The following is a 16,374-nucleotide window of genomic DNA, read 5'->3' on the forward strand; positions in this document are numbered from 1 at the left end:
ACGACTTTTGGGGCGCAGAAGCTATTGTAGAGGAGGATTGGTGGCCATTGCAGTTCTTGCTTAGTCCACCTAGTCATCTTAAGTACTAAAGCTCTCCAAGGCCAATTGATGAGGTGCTACGGTCTCCTAAACTTCCTCTTGTCCTTTCTGGACATCTTCACTCTGTCCCTGGTCCCCTTCCCACCCTCCCAAAACCCTCCCCCTCCCCTCTTCCCACTCATAACCCCATGACAAACCGCACAATCCTCGGGCCGATAATTCTGCTCTCTGGAACACCATCCACAAATCATGCGATTCGCCCACTCATTCGGGTGCTCTTCCTCCTCATCATGGCATTTATCACACGCATACACCTTCTGACAACAGCTAAATCGAAACCATCTATAACTCTTTGAGTAATGGCGGCAGCGTCCGCGTTTTGGGAGCTCGGTTCCAGCTTGGAGACCGAGGGTTTCTTTCTTGCGGCGTGGACCGGAGGAGGGTGGCAGGCGGCCGGATGTGGAGATGCGCAGGAATTTGACGGAGGGGAGTTTGAAGGTGAATTTTTGGTGGCATTCGCGGCAGACGTTGGTTGTTGATTCGCCTTGCACGGAGACGATGCCGGGTGCCGGGTAGGCGGTTGAGCATTGAGAGCAGGTGGGTATGAATGTGCTAAATAGGTAGGTCAGTACTGCTGTGTAGTAGGTGAAGTGAGGAAGTCTACCTAGGCAGCATATCTCCCACAATGCAGCCCTCGAGGTCTAAGAACCCTGCTCGAACGGCGTGTGCGTGAACTAAATCTCTTCGGAAGGTGATGCTCAGTTGGCTGGCACATTTCCGGCAACCCTCTGACTTCATGATGCCATTTTTAAGCCCCTTTATCTCCGTAACGTCCTTGCACCTCTCGCACTTGACTGTGATGTTCAGGACTACAACCCCAAGAAGCTCAAGGCCATAGAGTTCAATAAAAGGAAACGAGATTGCAGTGCCTCGCTCTGGATTCTGGGCCGGCTCTTGAGAGGGTTCCGACTCGCCAGCTGTTGCGGCTTTGACTCCAATTCCACCCTCATAATCCGACGTCTCCTCTTCTGTGTCATAGGAATAAAGATCGTCAGTGTCGGTTCCAGAAGGGTCGTCGGCGTCAATGACCGTCCATTCAGGAGGACGAGTGATGTATTGAATGTGGTTTCGGTCCGGATCTTGTTGACTCTCAACCGATTTTCCCTTATCCATGGAATCAGGGGCAACTGGCGTAAGCGAGGGGGCCAGCTGAGGAACAACCTTTGGCTCAAGAGGAGTCTTCGCCAGAACATGCATATTCTGTGCCAGGAAATTGACATGGCCCATCAAGGTAGTGTCTTTCTTCTCCGTAGACTTCTGCTCAAATCCATAAACAACTGCTTCCGAGTCTGCCGGATCAACTCCTTCAAATCCAATTCTGCAGGGCTGAAGGGGATACAGTAACGGAACAAAGAGTTGAACGGTTTTAACTGCTTGTAATTGTACAGGTAACTCTGCTCGTCGCCTTAGTTCCAGTGGAAGGATATAAGCTATCCCATCGCCAGACTTCTTGTAAAGGGGAAGTCGTCCCATTCTCGCCTCCAGCTGTCTGGTCTCGGACTCTCTTTTCTTCGATGCTTCGGCCTTCTGCTCCTCTGTGAAAATCTCTGCCGGCTTGACATAAGTTGGTGCACCATGGCCATTAGCACTTCCCATAGCTTTGGCATCAGTGGTTACTACTGAAGGCTCAACTGAACGATAAGGTAAAGCTGAAAGATGTCTTGTGTCTTTATTCGGCACTAATTTAACTGTATCTGCTTTTGGAGCTGACAAGAACGCCTCAAGATTCTTGTCAAGAGCTTTCATCAGCTCCAAAAGACTTGTATCGGGCTTGTCGTTGGCTATGGCGTCAAAGCCAGCCTCGACATTGAGAGCAAAGCCTCGTGGGATGTCCTTGTTGCCAACCTTCAGTGTTGGTCTAGCTCCTGGGTACTTTACTGGTACAGAGAGCAAACATTCCAAGGCCGTCATCTCAAACGGGAAGTCAGGATCCGAGGGGGTAAGGCTGATCTTGAGCAAGGTTCCTCCGTCCGCCTGCCTCGTCTCTTTGGGAGAAAACCGTCTCCGGATTTGGCCCAGTTGGAACTCCCTTGGATCCTTGGCCTGCGCTTGAGGGATTGGCTTTGGTACAACGCGTGAAGCAGGGGCTGGTTTCGTAACAGCCTGTCTCCGATCTTGAATCATCCCGTCCTCTCTCGGCATATTCGGTGCACTTGCTGACGACGAAGCCTCTGCCACCTCCCTCTGTGCTGGTCTCGTATTAACTACTGGAGCTCCAGGAAGTCGTGTGTCATCATGCAGGAAAGGACATGCATTGCCTGCTCGACAATAACCTATCCTTCACATCAGCTTCTGATATCGTATGATCATCTTGTCGAGGCTGAGTGTGTAGCCATGTCACGGGGTGTGACACAACAGAAGCCCGGGATTCCCATGACAAAAGCCATCGAGGCATCTCAACAATCCAATGCCAACAAGCACCACCACCCCACGCTGCCCGTGATAGCGGTGAAAATCACTTGATCCACTGAAGATGCTGTACGACACGTTGCATATGCAAACAAGACGGTATTGCACCAATAGAATAAAATCAGAAATATTGCGAGGAAAACAATTACCTGCTCCGAAATATCGACAAACCCTGGCTTTCAGGTGATGATCCAAAGCGCGTGAGGCGGAATCTATGCGTTGTCAGTCATGCCCCGCGATCCCCTCCAGCCAAACCTGGTCCAGATTGGCGTGCACATGGGGTGGGAGAGTGCGAGCGAGGCGGTGAAGAAAGTCTGCGGAACCTACCTGTTGGAGGGGTTCCAGATGCCATGGTCATGACCTGAAAGCTCAAGTCCGGGGGCGAAATGGGCGGAGCTGGGGAATGGGAATAGGCTGACGTTTGTTGGCGTTGCGCCTGGGGCTGGGGCCTGGGGCTGCGGTTGCGGGGTTGCCTTGTCGCGATGATTTGGCTGGACACAAGAATAAGCAGATGACAAACAGAAGTCCAAATCTGACGAGGGAGCTGAAAGGAAAGATCACGATGCGCTCATCCTCGCCTTTATGGCTGTTGTGATCACGGGATCACGGGATGGAAGGTGAGAGGCGAGGCTGTTGATGAGTCAAAAATGGCCACAGGCTGCACACAGAACATGACTGTTTTGGCCTGGGATCTGAGTCATCCCGACTCATTGTGATCCTTTGCATGGAATCCAAAGATTTTAATTCAGTTTTATTTCTGGCTTCAAGGCCAAATCGAGCAATTCTTTTTTCCGAATATTAATTCAAGTAATATTTTATTTTATTTTATTTTATGACTTGAACTCAGGTGAGAAAAGGCCCGCGGAAGAAATCTCGGCCCTCCTCCCAGCACCGATGACGTCGGTGTCATCCCCCAGGTTTTCTCAGTCTCCTCAGCTTCCCTTCCTCTCGGCTTCAACTTCCAACAGCCGCCCACAACAAATACCCGAAATGAGGCGTTTTGCTGGTATGGAGGTAGAGTTACCGCACTTGAATGCCGCAATCGTGTCGCGTGGTACTGTGTTGTTTCGTCAGGCCATGACCCATGTGGACACCAAAGTATCGGGTTCCAACGGTCGTTCCCCCTCGCACTCTTCACAGACTCCAAAGCCCTTCATCCCGTGTTTCATTTCCCCTCACGACCCTCATTAAGCCGTTCGGGCAGTAGTCCCGAGAGTCTCTCCTTCCCAAGACTAGTTCTTGCAAGCCGAGAGTAAAGGAGGGTTTCCCCGCTGCTTGGAATCTTCGGGGAATGTCGCTAGGAAGAGTGGCTGAAGCCACCCTCCACGAGATCAAGTATTTGGCTCCTGGAGAAGGGATGTGGTCTCGGGGACTCCTCCATGCTCAAGAAGGAAGCTTTTTCCGAGAATGAAGGGGACCCACGTTCGATCGAAAATATCACTCCTGGGAATGGCCGATGCCACCTTCCACGAGATAAAGCATGTGCCCCTATGAGACGGGAAGTGGTTCCCGGAACCTCTTCTATGCCCAGAGGACAAATGCCTCCGAGCCAAGATCAAAGAGAGCCCATGTTTCTTCAAAGAAGGTTATAGCGGAAATGGCTGAAGCCGCATTGCACCGGAAACCCGCAAAACGGAAGCCTCTCAGGTTTATGCTTGTCCGTACTAGGTAGGAGTGAATCTGGTGTGCTAGATATTTGCTGCACATCGCTTCAATGTTTCAAAGGTTCTGGTACATTGAGGTTGTCCTCGTAGTCTAGGCGTATTCGGAGTTCTCTGCTTTCCACGAAAGAGATCAAAGCTCCATTTCCCTCGTTGTTTTCACTTGATGTTTCTTTCTCAAATTATGCGATTATTTCAATGTACACGAGTCAGGTGACAGAATACGTATCACCTCAAGGCTGTGAGTTTAGTCTCGCACCTCAAATCCCATCCGAGGATATGTTCAACGTCCCTGTGGCTGTGTTGAGTAATCAGGGTGCCCTACACTAGATCCTCCGTCAAGAACACCGCTCCTCTCCCGGCTCGGATGCAATTGAGGATTCGAAAATGGATCGGTCTGTCGAGAACAATGTCAACAAAACAGACAATGCAGTCTTTGTGAAGTTTCTGCAAAGCGGATGCTGTCTTCCAATTATGTATGCACTTGCACTCCAAACAGGCAGAACTTGTAAGAGGGAAGGTAGGAAATAAGATAATACTTTTAGGGGGATTGCGGGGCAGGGGTTGTGTAGAATAGGGGAGGAAGCCGATGGCAGGAGCAAACATTGATTTAAGATGGTGGGAGAAAAGGGATGGATGTATGTGCTGTACTCGGGAAGCTTTTAGCTGCTACACTCACTTGAATGACGATCATCTGAATCCAACCTCGACTCAGTTTCTCACTACTGCGAACGTCCTGAGCATCCGTAAGAGCCACCTTTGCCCCCTCTCTCGCTCAAAATAACAATAAAAGAACAAAAGCCTAGCTCCCAGGATATCTACAGCCTCTCCACCTCTCTCAAGAAACCTCCTACTGAACCTTCCCCCTGGTAGCCACCGGCCAGATCTCCTCAATCACCCCCTTCCGATGCGCATAATAAAAATCGTGCAGGTTAACCGTCGGATCGATATGACTCGGAATCATCTCGACCCTCGCGCCGAGCGGAAAATCCTCAAGTTCTACCCCCCAGGTGAGCCAGCCATGTTCATCGCCCATGGGCGTATAAACAACACCGGGCATATCCTTTGGTTCAGCGTTCCCGCTATCAGTTGTGAGACTCTTCAAACCTGCATCGATCGTCACTCTCCGTTCGGTTCCGGATTTGGATATGACGGTGGAGAGGATGGTCAGGGAATGGGAGAAGTAAGTGCCGACCGCGTTCCGATAGTCTGAATCCATGAAGATGAATGAGCCGGGCTGTACTTCTGTGATTCCTGGAACGGTGGCGCAGAATTCTGCCGTGCCTGTTCCGCCCGTCGTCACGACTTGGATATCGAAGCCTTCCTCCCGGAGCAATGTCGCTGTTGCGCTGAGGATCACCATCGATGCTCGGCACTCCTTTTCCCTTTGTTCGCGGCTGTGGACATGCTGCAGATGTCCTTCATAGCCTTGCACGCCAATCAGCTTCAAATGACCCAATTTTGCAATATGCTGCGCGAGAGGCAGAGCGGCTTCTGGAGCAACACCCGTACGGTGCAAGCCAACGTCAAGATCAATCAGAACCTGAATCGGGGTCTCGATACCCGAGGCTTTCAACGCAGCATCAATAGCACTAGCTCCTTCTTTACTATCAACGACGGTCTGGATCTTAGGATATTTGCGGAACAGCTCCACGAGCCTCGGAACCTTGGCAGGGCCCACGATCTCACAGGTGATGAGGATATCGTCGACGCCTTCAGCACACATGACTTCCGCCTCGCTGAGTTTGGCGACACATCCTCCTTTGGCGCCGGCCGCGATCAGCTTCTTGGCGAGAATGGGGCTTTTGGTCGTTTTGAGGTGGGGACGGATGGAGACGCCTGTTGGTTGCAGGAGGAGGAAGAGCTTGCGGATGTTTTCTTCCATTATGTCGAGGTCAACTATCATTGACGGCGTGTCGAGGCTTGACAGCCGATCGCCTGGCTTGGGGTCGTACATCGGAGAAGTGGGGCGAGGAGTACGTTGGGTTGGAAGACCGAGAGCTCGTGTTTTTTCCCAGGGATGAGATGATCGATGGCTTCTGTTGCATATATAAGTAACGGTCGAAAGGGGAGAAGAGGGAGAGGTAATACGAAGTGATGTCGAGTTAATGAAAATGTGAAGGGAAAGGTGGGATGGCGGGGCGGTGGCGTTGCTCCCCGGCGCTTGTGGCTGGTCAGAGCCCGGGTGTGGCTGACACCACCTCTGTATCGTGTTTGGTTGGGACCCAATTAGATCATGGAGTGAGACGAAGGTAGAGGTGTGAGGTTGAGACTTGTGCTTCTCTATCTTGTAATGTACTGAGATAGGTTTGAAAAGATATGCAAACTATTCTTTTTATTGTGCCGAGCACATTCCCAACTCCGATCAGAGCAAAGACTACCCTGACTCCTGTTGAGCCTTCGTGTGAATAGTAAGACTCGTCGTCTCTTTGCACACCTGGCCTTCTTCCATATATAAAATGACAATAAACAAAGAGATGCGTTTTGTTATTCAAAAACTCATTCCGAACTCCAGCCATAAAGACTTGAGTCTTCGCGTCACTCCATTTCAAAATCCTAGAACAATATCCAAGACTGATGGGTTCAATGGAGTCCAGCATCTGCGCTTGCAACCATCTTCCTTGCTCTTTCAATCTAGGATTCTTTGGCCAGGCTCCAATTGGGACCTTGCCCATTCATCAGCAAATGTAAAACTCTCAGCCCGCAGAACAAACGTACCTTGATAATATCATCTCTCACATCCTCAAAACCCACCTCAATCATCTTTTCCTTGAACTCATTGGCGACATTGAGCCGTTTACCAAACATCAAACTCGCCTGGTCCAAATAGCTTTGCCACTCCGCTATCTTCGAATCCGCTGGCAACTCACCCTCTTCGGATCTAAACCAGACATCAAATTCCTGCATCTCGAGCCAACCGCCAGGTTTCAAAGCCTGGAGGGCTTCAGTGAAAAGAGCAGACCAGTTGGCAACACTGCCAGACATGCTGCGGCCATGAACAAAGTCATAGTTTGAGTGGTCCTCCTCGGGCCAGCTGGATTCGCAATCGTCAACAACGAACTTTAGGTTCGGCGGAACCCATATTGGTTGGATGGGACTGAGATCGGTGCCTTGTACTTGTGTTGCTGGGTTCTCATCTGCCAGTTCGATTGCCCAAATTCCTGTCCCAGTTCCGAAGTCGAGAACCCGTTGTAACGGTTCTTTGATGGGCGCTTTGAAGAGGTTTCCTCCCAGGACAAGTTTGAAGATATGGTGAAGCTATATGAGATGAGCTTATACATTTCAAGGAGGAGGAGGCAAAAGTACCATGTCTAGTCGATTTTGCTCGGATTCATCGTTTGGCTGGACGATGTGTCAGTTGTAGGACTCGAGGAATCGTCGTTGGGTGCTCACAAATAAATATTCTCCCTCTCTGTATGCATGATATCGTCTTCCATTCTGTGGGTTTGCTCAGATAGATTCTGTAAGCGTAGAAATTATTGGGAGCATGGCATACCTCATACCTAATTGTTCTTTAGCAGAAGTTTCCCAGTTTGTTGAAGAAGCCACTCACGTGTAATTATAAATGCTAGACGCCAAAGAAGCGTTCAATGACGACATGTCACTCCCAAGCGCGCTGTCTGCATCGTTACTGGTCTACTCCTAGAATTAGGATTTTTTCCTGGAATTTGTGATATGCTGAACGCACATCTGCCTCAATGGTGTTCTCCTGGCCTTGCTCAAGGGTCGTCTCCGGTGTGCTGGGTTCTTCTGGTGCTGTGGGCGCACTTTGCGGTGACCCGACAGACTGGGTATTGGTGCCCTCCTCGGCCGCCATCCTTATCAATGGTGCCGGAGGGAGGATCAGAGGTGCGCTACCAACGAGTTAATGCGAGTTTGACGTGAGTTGTTGATCAAGAAGATGCTGATGAATGGCGGAGTTGACGTTCGTCCTGCCAAATCCGGGGCGCGCCACACTAGAAGCGGTTCCTGGCCAAGCACTCCCCTCATCCCCAGCAGCTCTTCGCGCTAATGAAAGGGGCCGCAGAAGGCACCACACCACTAAGACGGCTCATCGCCGACAGAATGTTGCGACCTTCGGCCCTCAGAGTTGTACAAAGCGGCGTATCTGAGACCTTTGGGACTGGAGGCACGTGCTACACATCTTGCAATGGGTTTCCTCGAGACCGTCCCGTATCCATATCTCTCAGCGACAGGCTCGGCCTTGGTAGTGTATCTTATCGCCGGCGCCATATATCGGTTATACTTCAGTCCCGTTGCTAAGTTCCCCGGCCCCAAACTCGCAGCTCTGACACTATGGTATGGAATCTTCATTGCAAGGTTTCAGAATTCACAGTTGATTTGCTGCAGGTACGAATTTTATTACGATGTGGTGTGCCGCGGGCAATACACCTTCCAGATCAAACGGATGCACGAGAAATATGGTCCTATTGTCCGAATCAACCCCTACGAGCTTCATATCGAGACACCAGGATATTATGATGAGATATATGCGGGCGGAGGAAAGAGACGTGATAAGTGGAACTGGTTCACCAACCAATTCGGCATCCCAGAGAGCACGTTCGCGACTGCTTCCCATGAGAAACATCGGATGAGAAGAACGGCTCTGAATCCGTTCTTCTCGATGGCAAGTGTCCGGAGACTACAACCCATGATAGAAGAGACGTTGGAGAAGTTCTTGGGACGCTTTGCAGATTTCCAGAAGTCTGGTGAACCAATGGTTGTCTCTCTCGGCTATGCCGCCTTTACAAATGGTACATGCGATCCTCGGTCTTGACATACATCACTAACTCTTCTCTGCCAGACATTGTAATGGAATATGCCTTTGCACGATGTGATCGCCGGATCGAAGCCCCAGATTTTGACCCTTCGTTCCACGATGCGTCGATTGTTGGGAGCACAATGGGACACATGACAAAGCAGCTCACCTGGGTGCTTCCACTCATGCAAACTCTGCCAGACTGGGTAACTATCAAGTTGAATTCTGACATGGCATCATATGTCAAACTCCAAAAGGTACGCTATTCCCGTGCTTGCTGAGTCGTCCACGCTGAATTTACGATTCTAGGATATCTTCAAGCAAATCGACAGCCTTCAAACAACAACATATGACGGCCATCTAAAAGTCTCACATGACACAATCTTCCACGAAATTTTGAATAGCAAACTTCCCCCGGAAGAGAAGACTTCTACGCGCCTATGGCAAGACGGCCAGGTCACAGTTATTGCCGGCACTCTGACAACAGCATGGGCACTTTCCGTCATGACATACCACCTCCTGACCGTTCCTGAAGTACTCAAGAAGTTGAAAGCGGAGTTGGTATCGGCAATCCCAGATCCCTCAAAATCTCTCCCGCTTTCAGTACTTGAACAACTCCCCTATCTAACTGCATGTATCCAAGAAGGACTCCGTCTTTCCTGCGGTGTCAGCTCACGTCTCCAACGTATCGCTCCTGATGAAGACCTCATCTTTAACGACGGCAAGAAAACATGGATGATTCCCCGTGGAACGCCAGTCGGTATGACTAGCACGCTAGTACACTACGATGCCAGCATCTTTCCTTCACCAACATCCTTCCTTCCGGAACGATGGATTGAAAATCCACGTCTAGACAAATACCTTATTGCATTTTCTCGAGGATCTCGGCAGTGTATTGGCATCAATCTCGCTTATGCTGAGCTTTATCTTGCATTGTCTACGATATTTAGGCGGTATGGGAGTAAAGATGTTCGTGGTGAGGATGATCTGGGCGCTTTTGAGCTGTTTGAGACAACGGATAAGGATTGGGTTATTGTTGGGGACGGGATTACGCCTTTGACCGTTCCTGAATCTAAGGGTATTCGGATCCATGTTGTGAAGTGAAATTGTTCCGAGTTGGATCCAACCTTGGAAAGATCACCTTGATATATAATGTCGATATTCAAACTGATTCTCCTGAGCTCTCATCTTTTGCAGTCCTCACTACGCCGTATCGTTGGCTCTTTTCTCGCAGCTTATGTGGGCTCCTCGAGCGCACATTTCTCCTTATTGCGTCTTGAACCTCTCGGAAAGCTTGTAGATGGTAGTTTGGCAGAACTGCGGTATTAGATCGCACGTACATTTTAATCTATTTGGTAGCGGCAGAGATTTCGGTGGCCGACTTTGTATGGCCGACTTCTGGCATCCTTTCCTTAGAACTTCCGACTTCCCCATAGGGCTGCACATGGCCTTGCTTAATTTCCGATATGCAATGAAAGAGGGGAGTGTTTGTTTTCTTTGCGCATCTCAATCTAAGCGTGCTCCTCTCCCTCGGACTAGCTCAAACCATTTCCTTTTCGTTGCAACTCGTACTCTTAAGCGAAGGCTCTCGAAGCTTCCCCCCTTTCCCCAAATGAAGGAATTGTCAATGGGCAGCTAGCGCTCCCTGGGAGGGAATAGAGAGACCTCTGTTAGCTCCAACCTGCAACGAAAAGGGGGCTGGTTTCTATTCGTTGCATGACGGACTCTAAGCAAGGGAAGCTAACTTGATCTGAGACGAACTCCCTTTTCGTTGCAAGTCGTAGCCGTAAGCGATGCTTGTCCATTTTCTATGATTGCGGTGGTAGCGTAGCCACCAGGTCGCTGTTCTTTGAGGGGATTGTCTTTGGAACATAGCATTGTTATCGCCGTATGAAAATAGCATTGCAACCCCTTTGATGAATACAAAGACAAAAGAAGGCATTGTTCTTCCACAATTGTATTGTATTGCACATTTAAGTCCAAGAGGACTCGAAGTACGCTCTACAAAACCTTCCCTCAACTTTTGATCCAACACCACTTCCCTCATCTACTCTTCACCGAGACAAAGTCAGCTATTTGCACAGTCATGGCTCCCCGATGTTTAGTCAAGCACCACTACCAATGCTGTGGGATTCAAATAAGCTATTTCGCGCAATGCGGCCACACAACAAAAGAAGGAGACCACCATCCCGCCTGCGCATACCACAAACCCAACAACAAGTACCTCTCCTCTCTGGAAGCATTACTCCAACCCCGCCAACTGACCCCCTCGACCTCTCCTGCTCCTCATCAACCCTTTCCCCAACCTTACCCCAAATGTCGTGACTTGCACCGCTACATCCACCTCCTCACCTCCAAATGCCCCGCCTGCGCCAACTCGCCTCAAACCGGCTCCTGGGATCCCAATATCTCGCAATTCGCAGCAACTTGGTCCCCGCTCTCTGAAGCAGAGATCTTCGAGCGAGGCGTCTACTGGTTGAACGAGATGCTGCTTGCGCGAGAAGAGACGTACCAAGGTGCGCTTGTGGACTGGGAGGCGGGGATGAGGGAGAGGCGGGAGATCGATACGGCGTTTGACATACCACTTTTGGAAAGAACGTATGGCTACGATCCCGCTGGTGTGAAAGGAGACTTTTTGAAAAAGGTTGAACGCGGAGGTTGGGAGACGAGGGAGAGGGAAAGGAAGTGTGGTGCCTGTCATGGAGAGATGGGCAATGTGATGGTGAGGAGACTTCCGTGTGGGTGTGTGCTTCATTTGAAGTGCATTCGGCGCTGCTTTGCTGGTGGGAAGGATTGCCCTGGTTGTGGAGTCGGGTTTAAGTTGGTGAAGATCCCGAGACGGGAGGATCCGAGTCAGAAGGGGGAGGGAGAAGGTTACTATCCAATCTGGGAGGATGATGAGTATGTTAATTTTATTTGAATATATGTCCTTACGTTACCATAGCTTAATTCTCAGTGTGAAATCGAGTGATAGGGTATGGCCAAGTGGTGGTAGCAATTACAAGTGGGTGGCCAAGATTGCTGGAAGCTGGGTGGCCATTTGATGTGTTCGATGCTGCAGGGTTGGGAGTTGAAGTTGAGGAGATCAAAGAGGTCGAAAAAGTCGTTGTTAGTATTGAGCTGGAGCCGCAACCCAGAGAGCTGCATGTTCCTGCCACTGGGTCGCACCCCTTCCCACAAAAATCTGATGTTGAGCCACAATAGCCGTATTGGCTACAGAAGTTTCAAATGCTGAGCCGATACAAGTAACGATGGCTCCGCATATACCATCCTTTGACGAGGCTCTGCCGGCAACAGGAGTCGAAATGGATCTCGGAGTCTGGATTGGAATTTGGAAAGTGCGAGTGGTTGTCGTCCATATTGTCGATTCTCGTGGTAATAACACGTTCTGTGACATATGGGGAGTTGAGTTCGGCTTGAGAGTTGTGGTTTTGAAGGGTGCCATTGAGCTTCTTTTGGATGTTCTGCGGATGAAGTTGCGAAAGACAAGTAAACATGAGTTTATCATTACATGAACGCGCAAGCTCTTCCTTTTCAATCGACAGCTGCTAAGTTCGATGGGGAGCGCTCGGTGAATAATCGGGTGTTGCTTGCTCCTACTGCAACACTTGTTGGGTAGACTTGCAGTGTGGAGAAGTCTAGAAGGATTTGATTTCAAGAGCTTTGGGGCCAACCAAAAAACCCAGCCAACCACAAAGATCGTCAACAGGTTCTGCAAGGCTGATATTCTTCCTTATGGGGAGTCCAATGCTTAGAACCCCTTAAGTGCCCAAGCCTGCTCATTGAGGGGGTCAGCTTATGTGTGCTTTGGATGGACATAGGCTATAACATTTGCTCTTAGCTTCGGGGACATTACTCGCTGTCGCTTCCAGCGCTCAGGGGTACCTCGCTTAATCTCAATCACTCCACACATCCGGAAATAGCACTTAATGGTTTCCGAAGGGAGTAAGATAAGCTGAACCTAAAATAAACCGTTTGTTATTCGTGTTTATTGGGGGGTTAAATGTCTCTTCCACCATTCTTAGCTACCTAGGTACAATGTGCCCCGACCCTCGCTTAGCAGCCCCTTTAAAATTGCACTAGCAATGTGAGTTCAAGGGGAGAGCCCTACTCGATTGATGTCATGGGATATGTAAAGCTCACTTGACGATAGAATTAATGAGGTTTAAGAGTAAATTATATTTCTCCTAAGCATACTGCACCCTTGCCATCCCATCTTCCTTGAATCTTTTGGTCAGATTCGCTCTTGTGCGTCAGCTCGTTGGCGTCGGGAGACCTCAAATTGGCCGCAATAAATGAACTTAGATTCCTCTGCACATCAACTAGTTCCATGAAGCTAATAGCTAGGAGTTTGTTTTCTACCAAGCTGGGCATGTCGGTGCTGGCTAGTTGGGAACGCCTACGTCACGCACGCGTCAGCTCCAAGAATGGCACGTGTAGAGATGATAATCGATTTTCGAGATCGCTCTCCTCTGTGGGTACTAGCCTGATGACGTCTTGTGCGCATTTTGCACCTGGCCTCTCCAAATACTCCTCCAAAACCTGGAAATGAGGATTGAGTCTGTCCTCCTGGTCCTCCATCTATCTATCGAGTCTTTCGATGCGCTTAAGTATATCAAGCTCGTCGTTGTCTCTTGCTTGCCCATTGCGAAAGAAGTCGTCTTTGCGATGAAACTGTGTCTCAATTCTCCACCCGAAACCCGAAAAATCATGTCAATTTGGCTCCGGAATTCTCCATCATGAGATCCAAGATGATCGAAGAAGAGCCCAAATGGGTGTCTCATAACAGCATCCCGAAGTCGTTGACACTTATTTTGCTCAGTTGTCTTCGTAGATACCAGAAGTCGTCCTCCGTGAGTTGAGCATAGAGGAACTTCAGTCTCTGCACTTGCTGGATGGCAAGATGCTCTGCTACCACTGTGCAAAGGTCTTGCTCCTCCTTTTCCATAATGCGGAGCTTTGCTCGTCGTACTTGGCTTTTACATGTAAGAAACCAGCATCAGCCTATGCCGGCGCTGAAGCTGATAAGGAACAGTGACCTTGAGACTGAAGCTTCAGCAGAAACCCAACACAACCTTGCATTCTTTTGGGAGACTTTCCTCGTGCAAGGAACGTTTTCACAAACGCTATTTCTTGTCTCTCGATGGACGTGACCGCAGACAACATAATACGAATCAAGGTACTGAACCGCACATCGCGAGCGCGGAAGAGAAGAGAGCGGAGTTGCTTCGGCATTGGGAAGGGAAGATTAGAGAGCAGAATTGCAAGAAAGGCCAGGAGAAGCTCCGAAGTTTCCAAATCTCGTACAACTCAGCTAAAGTTTGCGAGCAAGAAGGAGAAGGATGAGACGATCGACCCAAGGGCCTTGAAGTGAGCACTGACTAGCATCAAAACCCCATCCATCTCCAGTAGTCAGGGAAGCCATGAATTACAATACAAAATTCTCTATGAAAAGCGATTACTCGTAAATACTCATGCTGACGTGAAAGTATCGAAAGAGAAAATGCATCTGCAGTTCGTGGAATATTTCCTTTGATCGAGAGACCCAATCACGAGGGCCTGGGTCTTTTGGATGAAGTTCTCACAACTTTTAAACCGTTGACAAAGAGAATGGCATTTGAAACAAGTAACAACCCATCCTTTCATGTGTCTGGAGCACCAACAAAGAGCCCCGAACAACGCCTTTGCAACCAATACAATTCTAGCACTCCACAATGCCATTGTGCATAAGCATCACCCCATTTCGAGATAAAACATCCAAACATTGACCGCACGCTTACAACACTTCACTATCAACGATGGCTCTTCCTTGGACCTTCGGCGTGGAGTTAGAGTTCACAATTGTCTTCGTGTACCCTCACAATGTAGCTCTGCCAGATCCAACCGAGTCTCGAAAACTACGATTCAAGCCGTACCAGAACGAAATCGATAGATTCATTTCCGAAGAAGGTTTGCCACCCATTCATTCGACAACGGAACTTGCTGATCGCAACATATACAACGGAGAATTCATAAGACATATGGTGACGCCCGCAGTGCAACGCGACATAGCGCAGACTTTGCATGCGGCAGGATTCCCGGGGCATATGGACAATCCAGCCAAGCTTGATGTGACCAACTGGCAGATCGATACCGACGAAAGCGTTAGGGGCCCGCATAACACGGAATACATATGGTCTTCGGTTGAGGTCAAATCACCAGCCTTGGCATTCAACCCAAAGAATTTAAAGGTCGTTGAGGATGTCGGTAAGATTATCACGAAGACATATCTCACTGACGTTGGCGAGTCGGCAGGTCTTCATGTCCACGTATCAGTAGGCGTAAATACCACGTTTCGACTTCAGACCCTGCAGAACTTGTTTGCATTCTTGTTTGCTTTTGAGCCGCAAATTGATACTATATTAGATACCAGATACCCAAATACTTAATTTACTAAATACTAGATATTTAGATATTAAATACTAGATATTTAGATATTAAATACTAGATATTTAGATATTAAATACTAGATATTCATTTAGTTAAACCCTTAATTTAATTAAAGTCTTAGAATCTCTAAGCTTTAATTTTTAAATACTATAGCTTATAATAAACTTTAAGATATTTAGATCTAGAAAAAATTAATAAATTAAGAATAATCTAATATATGAAATTCTAAGATTATAAATATAGGCAAGATACTATAAGCTTAAAAAAAAAGCTATAAACCATTTGTAATTCTAATAATAAAGCTAAGGTAATATTAAGCTTATAAAGGATATAGAATATAAATTTAAGAGAATTTATACTAATATAGAACTATTTAAAAATAAAAAGTAAATAGCAATTTAAATCCCCGGAAATTGGGTAATACTAGTAAAGCCTAATACTATAATAAGGCTCTAGTATATCAAGAAGGCGTAAATATTAAGTAAATTACTAATTACGGAGTAAATTAAATTAGTTACTAGAATACTAAATTATACGTTACTAGAGTAGAGACGAAAACGCTTTTATAAACAACTCATACACCATTCCTATAATTAGAATCCGAGCTTTGCTTCTTAGCTTTATCTATAGTTATAATAACCTTAATTATATAACGTGAACACGTTTTGCTAAATATATTATAAAAAAGCCGTAAATGTCTTAACTAATGAGTTAGTAGTAAATCTAAAGATACGCTAGTATAACCTAATAAATAAGCTAAAATCCTATTAGTAATAAAACTCTAATGAGACATTTTATATTTCGTAAGAAATATTAATAATTCTTAACTCAAATAATTAAAAACTGTGAATATACATGGTTATTTTTTAACACTTCTCTTTGCTATCTATCTAGAATAGGTATTATCTATCAGTATATTAAATTCACTAAACGCTGCCCCTAGACTTCTAAAACTAATCTCTTTTACAGCTAGAAAAATTATATCTTTCGCCCTAATACTCTTTAGTAGATTTCTCG

General features: G+C 47.7%; 6 protein-coding genes across 6 annotated transcripts; 3 read left to right on the plus strand and 3 right to left on the minus strand.

The window, feature by feature from the left end:
* K444DRAFT_608011 (uncharacterized protein) lies at positions 1-3,116 on the minus strand. The gene is made up of 4 exons (XM_024879289.1): positions 2,836-3,116; positions 2,658-2,720; positions 704-2,372; positions 1-651 (listed from the first exon to the last, which is right to left on the minus strand). Exons 1-4 carry the CDS (start codon positions 2,858-2,860, stop codon positions 117-119), a joined length of 2,292 nt encoding a protein of 763 aa, XP_024742338.1. The 5' UTR covers positions 2,861-3,116; the 3' UTR covers positions 1-116.
* Positions 3,117-5,019: 1,903 nt separating this feature from the next.
* On the minus strand, positions 5,020-6,126 carry K444DRAFT_518838 (uncharacterized protein; the record flags this gene model as incomplete). The annotated part of the gene is made up of 1 exon (XM_024873898.1): positions 5,020-6,126. One exon carries the CDS (start codon positions 6,124-6,126, stop codon positions 5,020-5,022), a length of 1,107 nt encoding a protein of 368 aa, XP_024742339.1.
* A 277-nt stretch (positions 6,127-6,403) lies between these two features.
* On the minus strand, positions 6,404-7,796 carry K444DRAFT_519127 (methyltransferase; the record flags this gene model as incomplete). Its single annotated transcript, XM_024873928.1, has 6 exons — positions 6,404-6,835; positions 6,888-7,427; positions 7,476-7,511; positions 7,563-7,607; positions 7,666-7,672; positions 7,723-7,796. Coding segments are annotated over 6 exons (1,134 nt in total), but the record flags the coding sequence as incomplete, so codon positions are not given.
* Positions 7,797-8,048: 252 nt separating this feature from the next.
* On the plus strand, positions 8,049-10,291 carry K444DRAFT_608016 (cytochrome P450). The gene is made up of 4 exons (XM_024879290.1): positions 8,049-8,468; positions 8,520-8,923; positions 8,974-9,185; positions 9,238-10,291. Exons 1-4 carry the CDS (start codon positions 8,320-8,322, stop codon positions 10,030-10,032), a joined length of 1,560 nt encoding a protein of 519 aa, XP_024742341.1. The 5' UTR covers positions 8,049-8,319; the 3' UTR covers positions 10,033-10,291.
* A 723-nt stretch (positions 10,292-11,014) lies between these two features.
* Positions 11,015-11,972, plus strand: K444DRAFT_625017 (uncharacterized protein; the record flags this gene model as incomplete). The annotated part of the gene is made up of 2 exons (XM_024882466.1): positions 11,015-11,829; positions 11,873-11,972. The coding sequence occupies 2 exons, from the start codon at positions 11,015-11,017 to the stop codon at positions 11,970-11,972; spliced, it is 915 nt and encodes a 304-aa protein (XP_024742342.1).
* A 2,754-nt stretch (positions 11,973-14,726) lies between these two features.
* Positions 14,727-15,393, plus strand: K444DRAFT_625019 (uncharacterized protein; the record flags this gene model as incomplete). Its single annotated transcript, XM_024882467.1, has 2 exons — positions 14,727-15,174; positions 15,380-15,393. The coding sequence occupies 2 exons, from the start codon at positions 14,727-14,729 to the stop codon at positions 15,391-15,393; spliced, it is 462 nt and encodes a 153-aa protein (XP_024742343.1).
* Positions 15,394-16,374: the final 981 nt, after the last annotated feature.

This window comes from Hyaloscypha bicolor, assembly GCF_002865645.1.
Source record: "Hyaloscypha bicolor E unplaced genomic scaffold K444scaffold_16, whole genome shotgun sequence".
Lineage (NCBI taxonomy): Eukaryota > Fungi > Ascomycota > Leotiomycetes > Helotiales > Hyaloscyphaceae > Hyaloscypha > Hyaloscypha bicolor.